Here is a 25,226-nt window from a genome sequence, read left to right as displayed (position 1 = left end):
CGATCTGTGGAGCACGGGTTAATTAATGGGTCATGGACACACGGAAGGACTCAGTGAGTAAGGCTGTGTAGTTTTTATTGCAAAAAAAATGGAAGCCTTGGGCTGTACACGAGTGAAACAAAATAATAATATGAATAATATGAACAATTCGCGTAAAATTCGCAATTTTTGAATGTTTCCAAATTTCGTCTAGACCATTTTTACTGCTATATCACAATTTTTCTGAGTTCAGTGTTTGATAATAAGCCTTCCGAGGGTTATTCTATGCTCCAGTCTGCTTTCTAAGGCTGGTTTTAGGTGACTGCTCTATTAGGATTTTCAAAAATTCCACTGCGATCCCTATTATGAACCCACTATCGTGGTTCATGATAATATGAACAAACTGGCAAATTTCAGTGTTGTCTGAAATACACATACTGTTTCCTTTCCACTTGATACTTACTAGTGGACCAATACTCATTGCAAAGAACCACTAGAGGGTTGTTTTGAGTTGAAGGATGCTTTTCAAGGTGGTTTTTAGCTGTGCGTTCTATTAGGATTTTTGCAAAAAACATGGGCGATCCCTATTATGAACCCACTATCGTGGTTCATGATTATATACATATATAGCAGGCTCTCAGAATTCATACTGACCAGCAAATGCTTAATTAAGTCTAGGATATTAATTTATGCATTTGTACACAATTTGTGTCCTCCTCATGTGATACCAGTTGTTTAAATGAGGATGGATCAGGGTGATGGATTAAGACATGGCTGAAGTTGCCTAGGGCAGACCACAGTGATATCTGGGACAAAAGAAGCCATTATGTGTCGCACACAACCATTATCTGACTCATCTGCTAAGTTACATTTTTAAGTATGAGATGAGCCAATATGCCAAAAAAACGGTCACATGGTGTCTTGGATACACTGCGAGATGAATTAAAGTGTGTAGCAGATCGCTGTGAAAGGTGGCAGTGCCTTCAAAGGAATACTCATGGATATGGCACATCAGTGATGTACGTGTGGACACTGAATGGTAGCTACAGTAGTGATTGGCACTTCACAGCTACAGGAGACATTATTTTATTTATTGTTACTGGGTAGTTAATTACAAACACAGTACAAACAAACAATGCAAACAGTATTACAACATGAAACATCCTCTACCTCAGTTAATAATCAGCCTGAACACATGTGCTGGCAGCTGGCATGGTGACTGTGACTTGGGATGTTACAGTGGCGCCTGGCACTTGTTCGAACACTTAGAAAATGAAGATCTGGGCACAAACAAATAGTAGACAAGTTAGTAGTAGACCTGCGGATGGTTGCTCGTGGTCACTAATCTTCTCCTCAGCCTTTGGAATCATGGGTGTGGTACTGAGCATTATTTAGAATTACATGTTTGCTCAACTCATCAGTACAAACAGGCATAATTATTATACATTTGCAGGGGCGGATCCAGAGTTTGGAAAGAGGGGGGGCACCTTTCTGAAAAACAGTTGAAGACCAAAAAAACTTGCTGAAAACCAGTTGAAGACAAAAAAAAAAAAAAAAAAAAAAAAAAGGTCACGACAGTAATAGTTAGTTATCCTTACCAACTATATCAATCCTATTTATAGCTTCATAGGTAAGCTACACTGCCTCATGAACATTGTGAATGCTTTATTAGAGTAATTGACTGCTCTATTAGAGTATCTCGATCTTGTATGCAATTTCTTGAAGGGAGGGGGGGGGGCATTTGCCCCAAATGCCCCATCCTGGATCCGCCACTGATTTGTGCCTTTGTTCACTGGTGATTCGAACCCGAAGTTCATAGGCCTTGTAGTTTTTCACAAACATTATTTATTTATTCATTATTATTATTATTTACCAGCTAGATGAATAAAATATTGGAAAATTTAAAACAGGAATAGGGATCGCTGAAAAAAGCCACAAAACAAGAAGGGATCGCTAGGGTGGTAATGCAAACCAGAAATCCCTATTTTGACTCTCTGTCATAAATCTTTAGTTACATGCTCTATCATTTTGAAGTGAGTCAAAATGGGGATTTGTGGTTTACATTACCACCGACAGAGAGTCAAAATAGGGATTTCTGGTTTGCATTACCACCCCAGCGATCTCTTCTTGTTTTGTGGCTTTTTTCAGCGATCCGTATTCCCATTTTAAAATTTCTAATTTTTTATTCATCTAGTTTGTGTACTTTCTATTAATCCAGTAATAGATTATGAAAAATACTGCTGTAAATAGTGTAATTTTGCTTTCTGCATAGTAACACCGTCAACATTTCAGTACACACATGAAACTGATCAAAATTGCAATGTGCATACAGATTGAGAGTCTCCTAACATGAGCTACAATTTACATTACCGGTGCCTTTAATAGCTGTCAAATTCCGTACAAGGATTGTTGTTATACACTTGACTGCATTATACATCAGGGTGAACTCCCTTCAGACTGGAAAAGGGCATATGTAACACCAGTATACAAGAAAGGCCCGAGTACTAATCCATCGAACTATAGACCTATATCATTGACTAGTATTTGCTATCATCTCCTCAGCAATATCTTCTCACACTATTGACTACAATATCATGTGTACAAATTAACATGGATTTCTTTGATTGATAATGAAGACTGTGGTGAATAGTGTAATTTTGCATTTTGCATAGTAACGTCGTTAATGTTTCAGTACAAACATGAAACTGATCAAATTGCAATGTGCATGACTGAGAGTCTCCCAATATGAGCTACAATTTACATTACTGGTGCCTTTAATAGCTGTCAAATTCAGTGCAAGGATTGTTGTTATACACTTGACTGCATTATTAGAGTATTTACATGACTGCTCTATTGTAGTATTAAATCTAGTATAATAATATTGTAGTATTTATATAATATATTATATTATATATTATATATATTTATTATATTATTATATATTATTATTATATACTATTATATAATATGTAATATAATAATATTGTAGTATTTAATGTAGCCCACATACAATAATCACGGAGTGAAAAAAACCACCTTGGAACAAAGTCATCAGCCCAGATTAAGCTTCCTGGCCTATACTGAGTTTAATAAAGACAGATTCTATTAGCCACAAGCTGCGCACATAAAAAAAACTGAACTTTTTGTGCGATCTTGTATGGATTCTCAAGTGTAATGGTGTTTTGGCAAGAAGAAATGGCCCAGTTTGGGCTGTTTTCATCCAAAAACGAAATCAAAAATAGGTCATGGACATGCACAATGATCCAGTCAGTAAGCTTTGCTACTTTTTATCCCAGGATTCTCCTTGTAAACTTCGCTATGCCTGTGAAAGAATAATAATAATAATATTATGAATAAGAATAATAACTAGACATATTAAAAATTTAAAATAAGTAATAGGGATTGCTAAAAAAAGCCACGAAAAGGATCGCTGGGGTGGTAATGTAAACCACAAATCCCTATTTTGACTATCTATAAATGCTCCATTTGAGTATAAAGAGTCAAAATAGGGATTTGTGGTTTACATTACTACCCCAGCAATCCTTTCTTGTTTTGTGGATTTTTTTAGCGATCCCTATTTCTTATTTTAAATTTTTAATATGTCTAGTTTGTGTACTTTTTTCCAAATCCATTTATGGATTATAAGTTAATTGGAACATTATAGTGTAGCCTAAGCTAACAGAAATTCCTCAGTTTAAAAGAGTAACTCATTAACTAGATATCTTAATGCAATATTAATTTGTAATCTATGATAAAGACTGTATTTTCATTCTGATTTGTACACGAACAAAATAATAAGGTAGGATATATCCTAGTCTACTCAGTGTTTCAGCCATCATCGTCACACTTTGTGCCATTGCTGAAAACACACTGCTATACGAGCTAGCTACCTGTCAGAAGAATTACTGATTGTGCACCTATCATACAGGAGATAGTGTTGATGACGGCACAGGAGACTTGAAGAAGAACAAGATGCCTTAGGTGTTTATTCTAAAAGAAGGAAAAGAATGAAACTCTATGATACAAGTTATAAGAATGGTAACTGTTAGTGGTATAATTCCTGTTGAGTCCATTTTTTTAAAAAAAGAGAAGAACGACGCATACATCAAGCATGTGCATTATAGATGTAGAGTTGTCTAGCAGAATAAGTAGTGAAGAGATAGCTATACATTGTAGCTGTAGTGCTATTATTGTAGTAATGACGCTTACAACACCTTTGTACGAGTTGCACGTATGAACATGCAAGGCTGCATGCAGCAGCAACCGTGTGAGTTGGTGTTAATCAAGCTAAATAAGAGGAGATGGCTAGGCTTGGCTGAAGTCTTCCTATGCCGGTGTCTGCATGTACAAATCACAATGTCACTATACTAGTGGCCAGTGGCGTAGTCAGTCTTATATGATTACCAGGGATTTGGCAGTCATACCCATGCAAGACTACTTTAAACTGGCATATTGAGTTCCAATTGCCAGGACTTAGACTGGGCTCTAGCCCTGGAAAGCCTAGGTGTAGCCTGCTAGCAGCAGTGTATCATAATGTGGAACACCATAGGTATAGTCAGCAAATTTAAGTCTGGTTAGCATGAGTTCATAAATGCTTGCAACTGTTAATGTCACTAGCTGATCAGAGAATGTGCTAAAGTACACAGTAGTTAGTTAGCACAGTAGCACACAATCCTCCCATATAAGACTGTCAGGCTTCACACCCTTAAGTTGTTTATGACATGGATACCATATGGGAGGGTTGTTGATGATATGTGGTTAGACCACAAATACGTAATGTAAGTTATTTATAGATTGTAATCACGTGATTATGCCACACTTGTACATGTGATCATTAAGAGTTGTAGTGTGATATTTGTATCGTATTCCTCCCGAGTAATCCTACGCGTATTGAGCAAACCAGTGTTCTTATCGTGACATTCCCTCACATTTTTTGGTGCTGTGACTAGTCCGCTACGCATTCAACGGTTTGTTCATGGAGGAACTCAAGAAACTTCGCGCCTCTCGTCGCGCAGACCGATCACATCTTACGAAGACTCTCACAAGCGTCACAGAAGTACTAGAGAAGGGCAGTAGTGAGCCACTAACAGACCTTTAAGCGATCACTTTGACCACCACGTTGGAAGGTTTGCAATGCAGGAAAGAAATTTTGACAAACCTCGATAGAAAAATAACAGTGCTGATTGAACAAGAAGAAGAATTAGAGACAGATATAAACGAGTGCAAAGAAATTCAAACCAATATCGTCGAAAAGATTGCTCAACTTCAGTTTCTACTTTGCTCTCACACAACTCGTCCTTCAAAACCAGTATCGCCTGCAGTTACAGATGTTCCGACGACCTCAATACTGCCAGTCACCCCTCAACCTACAAACACTAGCTCACAGTCTGTCACTGAACAAGGAGACTTAATTCACATAGAAGACACTCCATAACAGCCACCCACTGATTGAACAGCCACTACACCCCCACAGAACACAGTCTCTGGATACAACGTGAGTCGTCTACCTAAGCTTAACATTCCAATGTTTACTGGAGACCCCCTAATGTGGCAACCATTTTGGGACAGTTTTGATGCGGCCATCAACTCAAACCCTGTATATTAAGCAATGTACAAAAACTGAATTATCTCAGAGCTCAATTACAAGGGGACGTGGCCAGAGTGATATCAGGTTTTCCTCTCACCAATAACAATTATTTACCATCAGTTGAATTGCTTCGTAGTCGATTTGCTCAACCTCACAAGTTGGTCAATGCTCATATGCAGGCACTCATCAACCTACCAAGCCCTAGTACAACAGGGGACTTTAAAAAGTTTACATTTGGTTCAAAAAGAACTATTGTAATACTATTGGTAATACTATTAGTAATTACCATTGGTTTTTTGATTGACTTAGTAATTACAATAGTAATTATGATTGCTTGTGTTGTGTTGTATGTTGTACAGGTATTGTTTTGTTAATTGACTGCTACATGACAGCTACTGAGTTACAAATTTCACTGGCCTTGGTGTTATCAAGCTTGTTGCCAGCTGGTAGTTGCACATTTAATGTGTTCTTGCCCCTCTCTGTGTGGTTGTGCATGCAACTGGCAACTAGACTTGTTTTGTTTCAAATATGTAAACATATGTAGACATGATAGTAATTATGATATGTTTGGTTTTTACCATTACAAAGGTCATCGTAAAACTATTACATTACAATGGTCTTTACAAAACCAAATGTAAACTTTTTAAAGTCACCTACTGTAACTCTCACTAGCCTGCAACAGTTTCACGATTCTATTGAGAGCCACACCAGAAGCCTTACTGCACTTGGAAAGAACAGTGACTCCTACGGTGATTTACTTGTGCCCATCACTCTTGGGAAACTGCCTACTGAGATTAAGAGAAACCTAGCCAGAGAGCGGCAAAGTGAAGAATGGACACTTAGTGAGCTACAATGTGCACTATTTGTGGAAATTCGTATTCTAGAAACCACTACATCTACTTCCCACAAGCATCCTACTGCTTCATTCCTTGATAACGCCCATAACACTAGTAACCCAGAGATCAAGAGGAAGTATCCGTGTGTTTATTGTTCTGGTTCTCACCCTCCATCCAATTGTGTAGCCATTACTGACCCTAAGAAACGTTTGGAGATAGTCAAACAACAACGACTGTTCTTTAACTGCCTAGCTCATCACAAGAGCTCACAGTGCTAATTGAAGAACCGGTGCCGCAACTGCAAACGTAAGCACCACACAAGTCTTTGCACAGCTGTTGATAGTGAGATAAGTTCCAAGCAACGACAACCACCACCAACTGTAGTACCACCTCCTACCACTGAGACTACTACACATAATCCAGCTTTGCCAAACACTGCAGTTACCACCATTTCCTCTACCTCACAAGAGACAATACTTCACTCTAACAACAGAAACTTATGTTTACTCAAAACTGCTGTTGCCACTGTTTCCAGTTCTAATTATCGTGCTGAAGCAAATGTTTTATTTGACGAAGGCTCACAGCGATCTTTCATGTCACAGTCTCTGGCAAACACTTTACAGTTACAGTTACAGCCACTCAAGAAAGAGATGATTTATCTCAGTGTTTGCATCACAGACACCATCACCTCAACATTTGAAAGTAGCAAAGATCTATCTTGAAACTAAGACTGGCATCAAGCTACCATTATCTGTTCTGATCGTACCAACCATTGCTGCCCTTTTTCAAAACGCTGTTCAATCGTAACTTACCCAGTTACCATACCTACAAGGGCTTACAATTGCCCACCCAGTTACCTCTGAGAACGAATTTGAGTTGTCATTGCTTATCGGAGCAGATCATTACTGGGACGTCATCGAAGATCACATCATCCGAGGAAATGGACTCACAGCCATGAAATCGAAATTAGGATATGTACTTTCAGGGCCACTCCCACAATCTGTTGACACAACCGCAAGTGCTCTCCACATTGCTGCTCTACAGACCAACGAATAAGACTTGCAAAGATTCTGGGCTATTGAGGCATCTGGTACATCACCTTCCTGTAACACTGACAATGAACCCATACAGTCCTACATTGACTCTTGTATTTTGAGAAATGATGATGGATCCTATACTGCAAGATTTCCGTGGAAGGAAAATCATCCTACCTTACCAAGTAACAGATCTACATGTGAGAAAAGAACACGCTCCCTAGTTAATAAGTTAGTGCAAACTCCTAAACTATTACATGTTTATGACAGCATCCTGAATGAACAAGAACAACGAGATTTTATTGAACAAGTATCAACACCAACGTTCACCAAGAATTGTCACTACATACCACATCATGCAGTCAGAAAAGACTCAACTACAACGCCAATAAGAATCGTTTACGACTGCAGCTGTCATGAATCCAAGGACTCACCAAGCTTAAATGATTGTTTAGAGGTTGGCCCACCGTTTCTTACTGACATGTGTTCTGTTCTCCTTAGGTTCAGAGGTCACAGTTTTGGTATCTCAACAGACATTGAGAAGGCCTTCCTTCACGTCCAGCTCCACCCCCATGACAGGGACTTCACAAGATTCCTATGGCTGTCAGGTGTAACCAATCCCAACAGTGAGTTCAAGGTGTACCGTTTCAAAGTAGTATTGTTTGGTGCAACCAGTTCACCATTTATGTTACATGCTGCACTGTTTCACCACCTACAACAATCAAACACTCTAACAGCAGCTAACATGCTAAGAAATCTGTATGTTGATAACATAATCACAGGATGTACTACACCACAGCAAGCCACTCAGTTTTATCATGAATCTAGATGCATTATGTCTGAGGCAAGATTTAATCTTCGAGCTTGGGCATCCAATTGTACGCAACTCAACACTCTAGCACAACAGGAGAACGTGGCTGATAGCACTACCTTAGTCAATGTACTTGGATTGCAGTGGGACACTGTTACTGATAAACTTCACTTTATCCCAAAGATGATCCTTCCTCAGAACCACACTACTGTTGTAGTCACAAAGCATCAGGTACTCCAGCAATCATCAAGAGTGTTTGATCCCTTAGGTTACCTGGCTCCAGTCACAGTCCAGGCTAAACTGTTCCTTAAGAAACTCTGGCAACAGAAGATCAGTTGGGATGACCCACTGGAGAACAGCCTTAAGGATGAATGGCTTACCATAGCCCATGAAATTGAAGATGCCACCATTGTTTCCATGCTGAGACATTATTCTGCTACTAACAGTTCTGATACAAGTCTACAACTACATGTTTTTGCTGATGCCAGTTTGAAAGCTTACGGAACTGTGGCTTTCAAACTAACTTCACAGCTGGAGACAAAGTAAACTTCATTATTGCCAAGTCCCGAATAACACCAGTAAAGACTTTGACTTTACCAAGATTGGAGCTGATGGCTGCCGTACTTGCTAGCAGGGTAAGCAAGTTTATTGTTAACTCCTTGTCATTACAGGCCATAGCACTACACCTTTGGTCAGACAGTCAGATCGTCCTCTACTGGATTCAAAGTAATAAGCAGCTTCCCTCCTTCGTTTCTCACCGTGTCACTGAGATTAAGGATCTTACCAGCAATGCACCGTGGAGATACTTCCCAACTGATGACAATCTGGCTGACCTTCTGACCAGGGGACTGAGTTCACACGTACTGAAGTAGTCTACACTTTGGTCATCTGGCCCATCATGGCTTACAAGAGACACCCTTTGGCCAACATGGCAGTCCTCACCAGATATTCAACTTCATGCTGCTGTAATCACTGCTGAAGAATTTACTCCATCTCAGCCTACTACTGAACCATTGGGACTACACTGTGTCATTGATCTGAAGAAGTTCAGCAGCCTTGGTAAGCTTGTTGTCACCACTGCTTATGTCCTCTGTTTCATAGCAAACTGTAAACCTGGTGTAACCAAGCAAACAGGAACACTGACACCACAAGAACTATATCATGCCAAGATGAAATGGGTGAAGAACTGTCAACCTCAAGTGTACGGAAAAGAAATATCCAGTCTCATGTCCACTTCCAAAAGAAGCAAACAATTGACATTGTTGTGACAGTTATGTCTTTTCCTTGATGATGATGGTTTTATCCGATGTGGAGGGAGAATTCATAATGCACTGCTGAGTCAACTTACCAAGTTTCCGTACTTATTACCACCTAAACACCATCTTACCGCCCTCGTCGTACTCAATACTCACATCAAACTGTACCACACTGGTGTCAATAGCACAGTTACTGCTATAAGACAAGAGTATTGGATTCCCACAGCAAGACAATATGTTAAGAGCTTACTGTGCTGCTGTACCATATGTAAGAGACATCAGGGAAAGCCATACATGGCACCAGATTCAGCACCTCTTCCACAATCTAGAACACAAGATTTACCCCCATTTACAGTATCTGGAGTAGACTTCACTGGGGCACTCTATGTCACTGGGGCACTCTATGTCCAACAAGGCAGAGATGAGATGAAGGTTTATATCTGTTTATTTACGTGTGCCACAACCAGAGCTATACACCTGGAAGTAGTCACCGATCTGTCAACTGAAACATTTTTACTTGCTTTTTGCAGATTTACCAGTCGCAAGGGTTTACCTCAAATTGTTATTTCCGACAATGCATCCACTTACCTGTCGGCTGCGGAGGAAATAACTGAGCTGTTCAATTCAATAGATCTAGCAAACACTCTGAGTAAACAAGGAGTAACCTAGAAGTTCATATCAAAGAGGGCCCCCTGGTATGGGGGATTCTGGGAGAGGTTGATCGGGCTAACGAAGAGCTGCCTTAAGAAAGTCTTGAGTAGAGCACACATTAATCTCCTAACCCTGCAAACTCTAGTGGTAAAAATTGAAGCCATACTAAATGACCGACCGCTCACCTATGTCTCAAGTGATGTCAGGGACCCAGATCCGTTAACACCAGCTGATTTACTTTATGGAAGACGTATCACCTCTCTACCCTACAGACATGTTGAGGAAGATGAACTGACAGATCCTACTATTGGAAATGAAGCACAGATCCGGAAGAGAGCTAAGAAACAGGCACTGATCATAGAACATTTTCATTCCAGATGGAAGCACGAATATCTGACATCGTTAAGAGAATCCCATAAGACTTCCGGCAACAACCAACAGAAGGTCAAGACAGGTGACATTGTGTTAATACATGATGATAAACGCCGTGTGGACTGGAGATTAGTTGTCATTGAAGAGTTGATACCTGGTGGTGATGGATTGATTCGTGCAGCAAACATACGTACCTCAACTGGTAAAACAAACAGACCGATCACCAAGTTATACCCACTAGAAGTCAACACTAATGTGGATTCTACTGTACCTGAAGTGACCAATGCGAAATCTGATGATTCTACTTGTAGCAGCAAGAGATGTACTACTGACTCCTCCACTTTACCTGATAGTCGTCCTCAGAGAGATGCAGCCAGAAGGGGAAGAATGCGAGTTTCAGAGTGGACCAAAATTCTACGCTCCCCCTGGAGGATGTCGAGATGAACTAGTCACATTTATTATTAGTAGTAATCGTAGAATACGTAATGTAAGTTATTTATAGATTGTAATCACGTGATTATGCCACGCTTGTACATGTGATCATTAAGAGTTGTAGTGTGATATTTGCATCGTCTTCCTCCCGAGTAATCCTACGCGTATTGAGCGAACCAATGTTCTTATCGTGACATTCCCTCACAAGCGCTACCATTTATCTTCCACCTACAATGGACAAACAAAGTACTCACTGTGATGGTTAAGAAGAAGAATAAACTGGATGCCTTGCATGCGTGCTTAAATGACTTCTCGTAGCAAAGACGGGCAGCTCACTAGAGACCCTATTATGGCGATCTTGTAAGGTAAAAGAGTGCTGCACAACTTAGATCTGCCATCTATTAACGTTATGAAGACTATAGTTGAACAACACGCATCCCCAAGTACACAAGATCCCGTAATTTCGTTCTTCTAAGGCTTCTTCCATATACAGAACAGCAGGTAATGGCGAAGAACTTAGAAATTTATCGAGGTGGAGGCCGGTTAGCGATCTGTGGAGTATGGGTTAATTAATGGGTCATGGACACGTGGAAGGACTCAGTGAGTAAGGCTGTGCAGTTTCTATTGCAAAAAAATGGAAGCCTTGGGCTGTACACAAGTGAAACAAAATAATTATACAACCAAGTACTAAGAATAATACGAAATGTGATTAAAATTACGTCATTAATAATGAATGAATAAATAAATAACTAGACATATTAAAAATAAGAAATAGGGATCGCTAAAAAAGCCACGAAACAAGAAGGGATCGCTGGGGTGGTAATGTAAACCACAAATCCCTATTTTGATTCTTTATACCCAAATGGAGCATTTATAGATAGTCAAAATAGGGATTAGTAGTTTACATTACCACCCCAGTGATCCCTTCTTGTTTCGTGGCTTTTATAGATAGTCAAAATAGGGATTTGTAGTTTACATTACCACCCCAGTGATCCCTTCTTGTTTCGTGGCTTTTTTTAGCGATCCTTATTTCTTATTTTTAATTTTTAATACGTCTAGTTTGTGTACTTTTTCCAAATCCACTTATGGAATTATAAGTTAATTGGAACATTATAGTGTAGCCTAAGCTAACAGAGATTTCTCAGTTTAAAAGGGTAACTCATTAACTAGATATCTTAATGCAATATTAATTTGTAATCTATGATAAAGACTGTATTTTCATTCTGATTTGTACACGAACAAAATAATAAGGTATATATTAATTCCTAGTCTACTCAGTGTTTCAGCCACCATCGTCACACTTTGTGCCATTGCTGAAAACACACTGCTATATGAGCTAGCTACCTGTCAGAAGAATTACTGATTGTACACCTATCATACAGGAGACAGTGTTGATGACGGCACAGGAGACTTGAAGAAGAACAAGATGCCTTAGGTGTTTATTCTAAAAGAAGGAAAAGAATGAAACTCTATGATACAAGTTATAAGAATGGTAACTGTTAGTGTTATATTTCCTGTAGAGTCCATTTTAAAAAAAAGAGAAGAACGATACATACATCAAGCATGTGCATTATAGGTGTAGAGTTGTTTAGCAGAATAGGTAGTGAAGAGATAGCTATACATTGTAGCTGTAGTGCTATTATTGTAGTGATGACACTTACAACACCTTTGTATAAATGTACGAGTTGCATGTATGAACATGCAATGCTGCATGCAGCAGCAACGGTGTGAATTGGTGTTAATCAAGCTAAATAGGAGGAGATGGCTAGGCTTGGCTGAAGTCTTCCTATGCTTGTGTCTGCATGTACAAATCACAATGTCACTATACTAGTGGCTAGTGGCATAGCCAGTCTTATATGATTACCAGGGATTTGGCAGTCATACCCATGCAAGACTACTTTAAACTGGCATATTGAGTTTCAATTGCCAGGACTCAGACTGGGCTCTAGCCCTGGAAAGCCTAGGTGTAGCCTGCTAGCAGCAGTGTGTCATAAAGTGGAACACCATAGGTATAATCAGCAAATTTAAGTCTGTGTTCATAAATGCTTGCAACTGTCAATGTCACTAGCTGATCAGAGAATGTGCTAGAGTAAATACACAGTAGTTAGTTACAGTGACATAAGCACAGTAGCACACAATCCTCCCATATAAGACTGTCAGGCTTTACACCCTTAAGTTGTTTATGACATGGATACCATATGGGAGCAGAGGAGGTCGGAAGCGGTCTCACGTGACTTGATGTTTTACATTGTGAACTTAAATATGCATATTTATTACTTACAAATATCATAAACACAGAGATTTGGTAATCACAAAACCAAAGATATGATTATCCCCGTTCATCCCCACCATTTAAAATGTTAAAACGTTGGTAAAAGTTGACTGGATCACGTGAATATCTGCAAATGGCGGAACTGAATTGCGCCAGATCAGTGACACCGGTACAGGACCACGAGAACTGTTTTACCAAGGGTGTAACAGTTGGGAAACGACTCAGGAGCTCTCCTACAGGCTGTACTCCTAGCAGGCAAGAGAAAAGAGCTCCACTGAGAAGCCTGGAAAACCATGAGGCCCAGCAGGAGGTTCGAGAACTACCTCGTGGCGACGTTCCTCAAGAGCTTCAGTCTACCCCAGTTGGACTGCAGCCAAGAACACTGATTAGCTCTACTGGGATCATTACACGTGATTCAAAGGAGAAATGGACCGAAGAAGAACTGAAAGCACTTGCAGAATTTATATTGTTTCACACACCAGGTGAAAGATGGCCAGCTCACAAGCACCAGGAGTTCTGGATCAGCGCCAGTGATTACATAAAGCACAGGGCTAATACACCTGGTGTATACAGAAGTGGTATGTTATAAACCCAAACAATCTCTGAAGTTTAATTAGTTTTTTTTTGTTACAGTTAATGCTCTTCGGGGCAGAGTTACAGGCTGGCTAGCCAAGAGGTATTCACAGAGTACTGTTCGCCAATGATGCTTTTATGTCAAAACTGTATTATAATTTTAGGTACAAAACACCCAAGGACGCAGAAGCATGGTGTTGTGGACAGTCTGTTCCTAATGCTATTATGCAAGCATCAGTGTCTCATACTGTACAATCAGAAAGTATACAGACAACCCCTGTGGATTTAGCTTTAGTACAGTACATGTTCAACCAATTACAAGCAGAATGTCAACTAGCAGCTTTATCAGAACTATTCTCATCCTATATGAATCAGTTTGCCCTTGCAGTTCCCAATGACTTTCTGAGCAATGCTGCAAATGCAATGGTACAGCTATCGGATGCTGGACGGACAAACATTCTGTACAATCTTGCAAAGGGAATAGGAACTAGTCTCGTGCCCAGACCACTTTTTTTCTTTTTGTGTGGGGGCGGAGAAAAAAAGGGTCTGGTGGATCTCCAATACATTTTTTGTGCAGCCGGATCTACAACTTTTGGGGATCGTTTATTAGTGGTGATGAATAGCAAAGGTTTGTTAATGAAGCAACAATAGGAATACGGCATGCGTCTGCTTGGAAAGGCTGCATCCTTGGGTGCGTGCGCCGTATTTCCTATTGTTGCTTTGTTAACAAGCCTTTGCTATTCATCACCACTAATCAACGATCCCCAAAAGTTGTAGATCCGGCTGCACAAAAAATGTATTGGAGATCCACCAGACCCCTTTTTTCTCCGCCCCCACACAAAAAGAAAAAAAGGGGTCTGGGCACGAGGACCCTTAGGCTGGACGAAAGTGATTCTCGTTTCCCCATCAATTGAATGCCTATCGGGCTTGTTGAGTATATTGCACAATTTTTTGCTGTTGACAATTTACAGCAGGTAAACTATTCATGGTTTTATGCACCTGTCAAAGTCAAGACCCACTCCCTGGGGTCCCCATACACCGACTGGGGATTTGACATCTACGGCTTGCCCCACCCCTGGGACTTTTGACGGCGGCAGTTTCAGAACCAAAATTTTTTTATAGGTAAATCAAATCCCCTATATAAACCCCTCTTATGAGGTGGGGACACAGTGGGGAATTGGCCAGCTTCTTTGCCCCACCCCCAGGGAATTTGACACTAGAAATTGTCAAAACCCCTCTATTGCATCACTCCTCCTGGGGGCAGGGGATAACATTGATAGGTACATTATTACTATATATATATATTTATATTACACACAGGTATCTTGTCCAGCTGATTACCATCTATGGCAACAAACTATGTATGTAAACTTTGGACAGAAATGGGTCAGACTACATCGTGGACCTATGTGGTGTTCAGTGCCATCAACTCAGGACTCAGAAGGAGCATGCTACAGTACATCTCGGAGTCAGAAGACTATGGAGGTATAAATACTTGACATAATGTGTTCTGATATTATTAATGTGCCAATTGTGTAGGCTTTGGTTAACATACCTGCAGTTTCAGAGAGGTCCTTAAGGTATGATTTTTCAATGAGCGACACCACAGTAGACTCTCGGATACACACTATTTTTTGACCTGTGACTTATTGAGTTTTAGGTGAAAGTTCTTGATGAAGCTGCTAAGTGTAATCCGGGGGGGCATGGTGGTGGTTGAAAGCAGATGGATGTGACATTGTGAAGGGCCTGAAGGAATCCACCAAGCTTCAATGGAGTGGAGATGTAGATTTAGCTGATGGAGCCCTCCAGAAGCAGTACAAAGCATATAAGCAACGTTTAGAGGAGACAAAGGAAATTGGCCTTAGGAGAGAAAGTACAGTGCAGGATTTGGCTTCGATTTTGAGCTCTCTCAGTACAGATTTAGAATTTGTTCAGTCAGGTATGCATTATTACATGCAAATTGCCTGATGATTAAATCGACTTATTTGTAGAGTTGGTCAAGTCCAATGATTCGTATTCAGAGAAAACTGTATCTTCAAGGCAGAACGAGAAAGAGGTGATAATTTTAGCTTGGAAAATTAAAGAGCTGACTGAGCTTGGTGAAGTAGGAAGACAGTTGTTCAATGAGATCAGGGTTTTGAAAGACAAGATCCAGAGGCCAAACCTTGAAAGTGATGAAAATGTTCCTAGTCAGTTGAGGTCAATACGGCAAAGGCTAGTCACTGTGATTAAGGGTGTGACTCGACATCAGCGGACTGCAGCTTCACACATATTGGTCTTTATGATCAGCACAGAAGATAGGAGAAGAAAGCCTTATGCTCTTCCTGTTCAATGCGTACCCTACAAGGGATTGAGTGACTCTAAAGTGCGTGACCTAGCCAATAACATAATCAGTGAAATGGTCAAGAGAAAGATGAATGTAGCAGGTAATGGTGTATGGTATTTCCAGTGCAACAGTTGATAGATGCATACCTTTCATTCAACTTGCAGGATTTACATCTGATGGAGAATGGAATTCGTTACGCACTAAGGGAAACTCAAGGCCCTTGTCAGTGTTCCAGATTCGTGCAGATGTTAGATCGAAGTACACCCATATGAGCATGAAGAGAATGATTGAAATGATCACTCCCATATGTACGTGGATGTTGTATTGTACAGATATGCCAGTAAATTTTCTATTATCAGAGCTGTCATTATTGTTGGATATGTTGTTCATTCTAGGTGAGAATGGAGCTATCACTGCACTTTTACCAAATCATGCTGTCTCCCCTGAACTTCTTGGTGACCTAAAGAAATGGAACTCAGAAGGTGCCAGTTTGGATGATGCAATTGAACGGCTGAGGCTTCGAACAGTCCCATCTGGTTATGAAATTCATATCTGGATAGAAGGTATCGTATGTAACTTTTGTTCAGTGGTCACTTAAAGCCCTGGTTTTTGTAGGGAAAGATGAGACTAAAGCTGAAAAGTTACGCTCTATATTGGCACAGCTGGAGTACCAGTATCAAGTGAATTTGTTTCATTCAAAAGGAATCCCCTTCAAGAATCATCTGTATGTGCCAGAAGTGCACCCTATTACAGGTAAAGGGTTTTGTGAGCGTGAAGATGAAAGCCACATATTTAAGGTATTCAATATTCATGGTGTAACATGTGTAAAAATATTTTGGCCTTTAGAGGATTGGTTATAGTCTCCGACAAGGCAGTCCAAGTAACATTCAGTTGGAGAGGTTTGCAGAAGCGCTACATGATTCATCAGCAGAACTTACTTACTGTGCACTATCTGGTGTCCGTAAACAGGGTGTGGAGGACGTTGAGCGATTATTTGGTCAACCTCTGATAGAATGGATGAAACAGAAAGGCTACTGTGATGAAGCTGCATATCTACAAGTTGTCCGCAATTGGAGACGTGCATGTGATGAAAGGGGTCTGACTGATGACCAACGGAGCATATTTAATAAAGAATTTTTAAGCTTCATATTGGACGATCTTATGTCTTGGCATAAGGATGATGGCTATGATTTCAGTGTCTTGGAAGTTAACCGGTAAGCTGAGTGAGACAAATATGCATATGTCATATTACATGTATGCAGGAAAATCAACATCATCAGGGGTTTCAGTAGGGAGACTTTGATAGCTCTGGTAGCTAATACTGAGTCTCGAGAATGGAGAAGAGAATACAACATTAAGAATGGCATACCCCCAGAAAATCCCAGATCAAGCACCACTGATGATGTGGAATGTTTTTTCAGCATTTTGCGGGACACTGTTGGAAAGGATTTCACCCTGAAAGAAGTATGTATATATGAATTGTGTATAAATATATGTGCAGTTTTATACAATATCTGATACAAAATTTTTCGAGGGGAAATATTTTTGATATTGAACAGGGCAAAATTTTTGCAGATTTACAAGCAATTCCAAACATAAAATATGGGGTTTAAATATTTCAAGGATAAAATTTTTGCTGGTAACTCTCTAAACATCAAAATCAGCAAAAAAATTTCCCCCTCAAAATATTTATTAGGCTATACGGTATATGACCATTTACTTATGTGGTTTTTTAATGAAATGTAGGTTTATTATGGATGGGAAAATAAAAGGTGACTGAAGAGTTTAAGAAACGAATGGATCAAAACTTGCCATTCTTTTATCACACATCAACACACCTTAGATTTTATGAAGGTTTAATGCCAGATTTCAGCATCCAGAATCCCAAAAAGAAATCCAAACGATTACCCAGATTCGAGCTGTTAGGAGCCAATGACAGTCGAGTCACTTTGTCTGTGCGTGGTGATACTTCAATCCGCACGAAATTTCACAATGTGCCAATTAATCTTCCACCACCACCAGGAACTAATCCGTGCGTTATGCAATTTAACAGCAAATAAATAAACAAGATTCTACAGTAGCAATGCAAGTTATGTATATAAAACATGTTCAGTGTGTCAACTAGCTGAACGGCTGAGGAGGACTTGCTGTGACCAATTGCCATTTTTAGTTATCCTTATCCCAGCATACCAGACAGGGGTATGATAAAACTTGATCGTATCCAATCAAATGCTACGTTCAAAATCTTTTGTGCAATAAGTGCAGCATGTACATCATCAACTGCTTCCTTCACAACGTAACCTATCCTTCTCCATTCATCATCATCAATTTTTTAAAGAAAAGCTATGGATTTTGAATCATAGGGGTTATCAAATTTGAATCATAGGGGTTATCCGGTTCCGGATTCAGCTTTACAGCAACAGGCTTTCCATCTTTAAGGTTCTTCTTGGCAAGTTCCAACTGGCCTTGGTAATCAGTTTATTTGTGAGCTCCAATGCATTTAAAAATCACAGTATGTGTGATTGCTGGTATGTCATCTTCCTCTGAATCTGAGGTTGCTTGTGTACCTGGATTTGGATCGGGAGTACAGCTGTTGCTGTGTGGGATCGGTGATGGTGATGTGCTAGGACTAGTATCAAGCCAATTCCATTGCCATAACACAAACACGCTGTCATCTTTAAAGAAAATGTAGGGACTAATGTCCACAGATCTGCTAAATTCTTCTCTCTGTATGTAGATATTAATACATATGTAGAGTTGTACGTGTTGCTGTATATACTTACATGAATAATGAAAGCACAATCGTAGCTAAATTCCACGTAAGCAGTGGCGGGCAGGGGGTGATCTAGATTTTCACAGTTCCTAGCAAAGCCGTCAAATACGTGGAGCTCAGGCAGTAATCCTTTGTGATATTCTTCCCACTGCAGCTTAACCTCCACCAGCTCAGCATTAAACCCTGGGAAACTCGGTACAACATAGTGGAGAGTATTCCCTTTTGTTAACACCGATACTTCGACGAAATCATCACTGAACTTGTCTTCATCGGCCATTTTGGTACTCAAAATATTCAATTAAAATTTATTAAATTTAGTAGCGCTTGTATCGTTTCCATCTTCCTCTGATATGGGAGGGTTGTTGATGATATGTGGTTAGAACACAAAATATTTTTAAATGGTAGGGTTGTAATATACACCCCACCCAACCTTTTCTGTGTGTGAAAAGCAGCCATAATATCAGCGCTACCATTCTTCCCCCTATAGTGGACAAACAAAGCACTCACTGTGATGGCTAGGAAGAGAATAAACCCATGCCTTGCATGCGTGCTTGAACGGTTTCTTGTAGCGAACACAGGAAGCTTACTAGAAACTCTATTATGGCGATCTTGTAAGGTAAAAGAGTGCTGCATAACTTCAATCTGCCATCTACTAAGATTATAAATACTATAGTTGAACAATACGCATCCCTAAGCACACAAGATCCCATAATATTGTTCTTCTATGGCTTCTTCCGTAGACGGAACAGCAGGCAATGGCGAAGAACTTAGAAATTTATCAAGGTGGAGGCCGGTTAGCGATCTGTGGAGTACGGGTTAATTAATGGGTCATGGACACGCAGAAGGAATCAGTGAATAAGGCTGTGTAGTTTTCATCGCGAAAAAATGGAAGCCTTGGGCTGTACACGAGTGAAACAAAATAATAATATTAATAATAGTATGAACAATTCGCATAAAATTTGCAATTTTTGAATGTTTCCAAATTTCATCTAGACCATTTTTACTGCTATATCACAATTTTTCTGAGTTCAGTGTTTGATAATAAGCCTTCTGAGGGTTGTTTTATGCTCGAGTCTGTTTTCTAAGGCTGGTTTTAGGTAACTGCTCTATTAGGATTTTCACTGTGATCCCTATCATGAACCACAATAGTGGGTTCATAATAGGGATCGCCCATGTTTTTTGCAAAAACTCTAATAGAATGCACGCCGAAAAACTACCTTGGAAAGCATCTTCCAACTCAAAACCACCCTCTGGTGGTTATTTGCAATGAGTATTGATCCACTAGCAAGTATCAAGTGAAAAGGAAACAGTATGTGTATTTGGGACAAAACTGAAATTTGCCGTTTTGTTCATATTATTATTATTCTTCTTATTATTCATAATATTATTTTGTTTCACTCATGTACAGCAAAAGTTATCCACTTTTTGGTGCTAAAAACTATATAGCCATGCTTACCGAGTCCTTCTTCATGTTCATGACCTATTTTTGATTTTGTTTTCGGATGGAAACAGCTCAAATCGGGCCGTTTCTCCTTGCCAAAATGCCATTACATTTGCCATACAAGATCATGCTCAAAGTTAAGTTTATTGGTGTGCGCTGCTTGTGGCTAATAGAATATGTCTTTATTAGACTCAGTATAGGCCAGGAAGCTTTAATCTGGGCTGATGACTTTGTTGCAAGGTGGTTTTTTCTGCTCCATGATTATTGTACGTGGGCAGGTTATCCAGATTAAATACTCCAATAGAGCAGTCATGTAAATACTCTAATAATACAGTTAAGTGTATAACAACAATCCTTGCACTGAATTTGACAGCTATTAAAGGCACCAGTAATGTGAATTGTAGCTCATATTAGGAGACTCTCAGTCTGTATGCACACTGCAATTTGATCAGTTTCATGTGTGTAAGGAAATGTTGACGGTGTTACTATGCAGAATGCAAGATTACACTATTCACAATAGTCTTCTTCATAATCCATTACTGGATTAATAAAAAGTACACAAACTAGATGAATAAAAAATTGGAAATTTAAAAATTGGAATAGGGATCGCTGAAAAAAGCCACAAAACAAGAAGGGATCGCTGGGGTGGTAATGTAAACCACAAATCCCTATTTTGACTCACTTCAAAATGACAGAGCATGTAACCAGTGGCGTAGCTACCATTGAGGCAACTGAGGCAGCTGCCTCGGTAATAATGCTCAACAACAGACTGAGCAGGCCTGAGTTTTGGCACTCCGAATTTTCTACTCAAACATTACTGGACAGCAGTACTGTACCTCAGTAGCTGAAAAGTGGTCCAACACCGTGAAAGGCACCATGTCACCATAGGCTCCAGCCCTGCTTAGTACTCATTACAGCCATAGATTCTATTTTGCATGGCTTGAATTTGTAAAGATCGAGATAATCTAATAGAGCAGTCATCGTAATATACTCTAATAGAGCATTCAATACAGATTATAGCCACTGTTCTCATTACATTGCTTGATCATTTCTATTTATGTAAATCGTCTTTACATTACTTTTCAAAAGTTCCAATGAGTTAACTGCATGGCATTACATTGAGCTAATTGATCATGCATATCATGCATTAGCAGTTACAATAAAAAAAGAATAGGTGCTCCACATACCTTTTCAAAGCATATACAAAATTTTCCTTAAGGGAGCATTCCCCCAGATTGCTAGCTTGACATGCTTAGCACATGCAGTTGAGCATCACATGAAAGAGATAATGATCTCAGACTTAAACATCACATCAGATCAATAAAAAGTAATGTGCATGACTATGACAGTTCATGGATGCAGTTCATGGATGGCCTGACCACTCAAAATATCTCCGGAGTAAGTTGTGTTGCATGCAATTAAACTAATCTAATAATTGAAGTATGGTATACTGTTGTATGCTGGAGCATCACTTATGACATGTAGAAAAATTCCCAGAGTTTTCTGAAACGGTTCAGTTCCTTCATCCAACCTGCCAATGCTGTACCACCCATGCTTAAAAGTATTTGTGAATCAGTTGAGTCAGAAATAGACCCTCTCAATTTATAAACTTTGCCTCGGTAAAAAATTTTTCCTGGCTACGCCACTGCATGCATGTAACTAAAGATTTATGACAGAGTCAAAATAGGGATTTGTGGTTTACATTACCACTCCAGCGATCCCTATTCCCATTTTTAAATTTCCAATTGTTTATTCATCTAGTTTAATATGAACCCACTATCGTGGTTCATGATAAATAAATAATAAATAATGTTTGAGAAAACTACGAGGCCTAGAGACATGAACTAAGCGGGGATAGATTCACCTGTGAATGAAGTCACAACCGTATAATAAGTACGCCTGTTCGTGCTGATGACTTTACCGTATGTGTAATTCTATATAACGCCTGGCACCACACCCTTTTTAAATTACAGATTGCTCGAAGAAGATTAGTAAATGTCCGCGGAGAGGCCAGACGTCACTTTACTGGTAAACAACAACATTACAAGTACATTTAAATATTTGTAACTGTGTATTTTGTGTGCAGGATATGCGTTCCAGGTGTCATGCAGTGAACAACCAGCTGATGACCAGTTGAGATACCAGCTGATGCACTCATAAACAACCAGCTGGAACAACAAGGTAATGAGTAATGTGATACTTGTACTGGTGGTAGTTGTATTATACATCTTCATCCTTCATCTGGCTTGCTAGCGGCTGAAATTATTTTCCACTGGACTTATTTACTACTCTACTGTGAGTCTGTATAATAGCTAAACAAGAAGCCGATGCAGTACTGCATAAACAACAGTGTGTAACTATCTTCTGTATGTTGTGCATAGCTGTATGCATAATATTATAGACTGTGATCACTGTGCCAATGCCACACCGCTGATATACTGGCACATCACCTGTGGCCTCTAGTTATAACAGAGTCTGTTGTATATTGGCTTGATTGGGATCAATTGTTAATTGTTCCTTCACCATGTCCCTTGTTCTGCATGCATAACCTCACTTCACTACTGAGTCATCTTGAGAGACATGTCACACCTACAATATATAGCTACTTTCAATATAGCTTGGTTTTTGTGTAGGTTGTGTTTTAGTATTGTGGTTTTCTGATGCCAGTTAAACTCCCTTGCCTGTGTACGTATGCATATGTATCATTTCCACTGGTATACGCACACTGCTCTGAGTGCTGCCTATGGCACTGTTTATACTTTCCCAAAGAATAGGTTGCAACGTTAGTGTATGTACTTGGTTGTATGTGACGCGGTCCTAGTAATAAGAATAATAATAATATTAACAATTCGCGCAAAATTCACAATTTTTGAATGTTTCCAATTGCGTCTAGACCATTTTTACTGCTATATCACAATTTTACTGAGTTCAGTGTTTGATAATAAGCCTTCTGAGGGTTGTTTTATGGTCGAGTCTACTTTTTAGGTGACTGCTCTAGTAGGATTTTCAAAAATTCCACTGCGATTCCTATTATGAACCCACTATCACGGTTCAGGATACTAGATGAATAAAAAATTGGAAATTTTAAAATAGGAATAGGGATCGCTGAAAAAAGCCACAAAACAAGAAGGGATCGCTGGGGTGGTAATGTAAACCACAAATCCCTATTTGACTCTGTCATAAATCTTTACTTACATGCTCTGTCATTTTGAAGTGAGTCAAAATAGGGATTTGTGGTTTACATTACCACCCCAGCGATCCCTTCTTGTTTTGTGGCATTTTTCAGCGATCCCTATTCCTATTTTAAAATTTCCAAATTTTATTCATCTAATTTGTGTACTTTTTATAAATTCAGTAATGGATTATGAAGAAGACTGTTGTGAATTGTGTAATTTTGCATTCTGCATAGTAACACCGTCAACATTTCAGTACACACATGAAACTGATCAAATTGCAATGTGCATACAGACTGAGAGTCTCCTAATACGAGCTACAATGTACAGTACTGGTGCCTTTAATAGCTGTCAAATTCAGTGCAAGGATTGTTGTTATACACTTGACTGCATTATACATCAGGGTGAACTCCCTTCAGACTGGAAGAGGGCATATGTAATACCAGTATACAAGAAAGGCCCGTGTACTAATCGATCGAACTATAGACCTATATCACTGAATAGTATTTGCTGGAAGTTGTTGGAACACATCATCTCCTCAGCAATATCTTCTCATGCTATTGACTACAATATCATGTGTACAAATTAACATGGATTTCTTTGATTGATAATGAAGACTGTTGTGAATAGTGTAATTTTGCATTCTGCATATTAACGCCATCAACACTTCAGTGCAAACATGAAACTGATCAAATTGCAATGTGCATACAGACTGAAAATCTCCCAATATGAGCTACAATTTACATTACTGGTGCCTTTAATAGCTGTCAAATTCAGTGCAAGGATTGTTGTTATACACTTGACTGCATTATTAGAGTATTTACATGACTGCTCTATTAGAGTATTTAATCTGGATAACCCGCCCATGTACAATATTATAAATCACGGAGCAAAAAAACCACCTTACAACAAAGTCATCAGCGCAGATTAAGCTTCCTGGCCTATACTGAGTTTAACAAAGACAGATTCTATTAGCCACAAGTAGCGCACTCCAAAAAACTTAACTCTAAGTCACTTAACTCTAAGTGCAATGTTGTATGGCTTCTCGAGTGTAATGGCATTTCGGCAAGAAGAAACGGCCCGGTTTGGGCTGTTTCCATCCGAAAACGAAATCAAAAATAGGTCATGGACACGCACAATGATCCATTCAGCAAGCCTTGCTACTTTTTATCCCAGGATTCTCCTTTAAAACTTCGCTATGCCTGTGAAATAATAATAATATTATGAATAAGAAGGATAAGAATAATAATAATATGAACAAACGGGCATATTTCAGTTTTGTCTTAAATATACATACTGTTTCCTTTCCACTTGATACTTACTAGTGGACCTATGAACAAACGGGTATATTTCAGTTTTGTCTTAAATACACATACTGTTTCCTTTTCACTTGATACATACTAGTGGACCTATACTCATTGCAAAGAACCACCAGAAGGTTGTTTTGAGTTGAAGGATGCTTTTCAAGGTGGTTTTTAGGTGTGCGTCCTATTAGGATTTTTGCAAAAAACATGGGCGATCCCTATTATGAACCCACTATCGTGGTTCATGATGATGTAATTTTAACCGCATTTCGTACTATTCTTAGTACTTGGTTGTATAATTATTATTATTACTTTACAGTGACCAGCACTGAAGGTCTGACATAACTTACAATTGCTAGTAGCTATGAAGTCCTGTGCTTTTTTTTTTCAACCACAAAAACAGTAC

General features: G+C 39.3%; 3 protein-coding genes across 6 annotated transcripts in view; 2 read left to right on the top strand and 1 right to left on the bottom strand.

Moving 5' to 3' along the window:
- Window positions 1-25,226, bottom strand: part of LOC136241610 (uncharacterized) — a 127,832-nt gene that overhangs the window by 15,767 nt on the left and 86,839 nt on the right. Inside the window, exon 23 of one of the 4 annotated variants that reach the window (XR_010694359.1) lies at window positions 1,150-1,259. The exons of the other annotated variants lie outside the window; for them this stretch is intronic. The gene's annotated coding sequence lies outside the window, so the exon portion shown is untranslated. The remainder of the gene's footprint in view (window positions 1-1,149; window positions 1,260-25,226) is intronic. 4 annotated transcript variants of the gene reach the window in all.
- On the top strand, window positions 13,346-14,454 carry LOC136241213 (uncharacterized). Its single transcript, XM_066032396.1, has 3 exons — window positions 13,346-13,808; window positions 13,864-13,906; window positions 13,968-14,454. Exons 1-3 carry the CDS (start codon window positions 13,364-13,366, stop codon window positions 14,452-14,454), a joined length of 975 nt encoding a protein of 324 aa, XP_065888468.1. The 5' UTR covers window positions 13,346-13,363.
- On the top strand, window positions 15,443-18,953 carry LOC136240763 (uncharacterized). The gene is made up of 8 exons (XM_066031799.1): window positions 15,443-15,742; window positions 15,795-16,229; window positions 16,294-16,437; window positions 16,525-16,692; window positions 16,745-16,926; window positions 16,976-17,343; window positions 17,392-17,593; window positions 17,876-18,953. The coding sequence occupies exons 2-8, from the start codon at window positions 16,085-16,087 to the stop codon at window positions 17,903-17,905; spliced, it is 1,239 nt and encodes a 412-aa protein (XP_065887871.1). The 5' UTR covers window positions 15,443-15,742; window positions 15,795-16,084; the 3' UTR covers window positions 17,906-18,953.

This window comes from Dysidea avara, chromosome 12 (assembly GCF_963678975.1).
Source record: "Dysidea avara chromosome 12, odDysAvar1.4, whole genome shotgun sequence".
Taxonomy (NCBI): domain Eukaryota; kingdom Metazoa; phylum Porifera; class Demospongiae; order Dictyoceratida; family Dysideidae; genus Dysidea; species Dysidea avara.
This window is presented reverse-complemented; position numbering and strand designations above follow the sequence as displayed.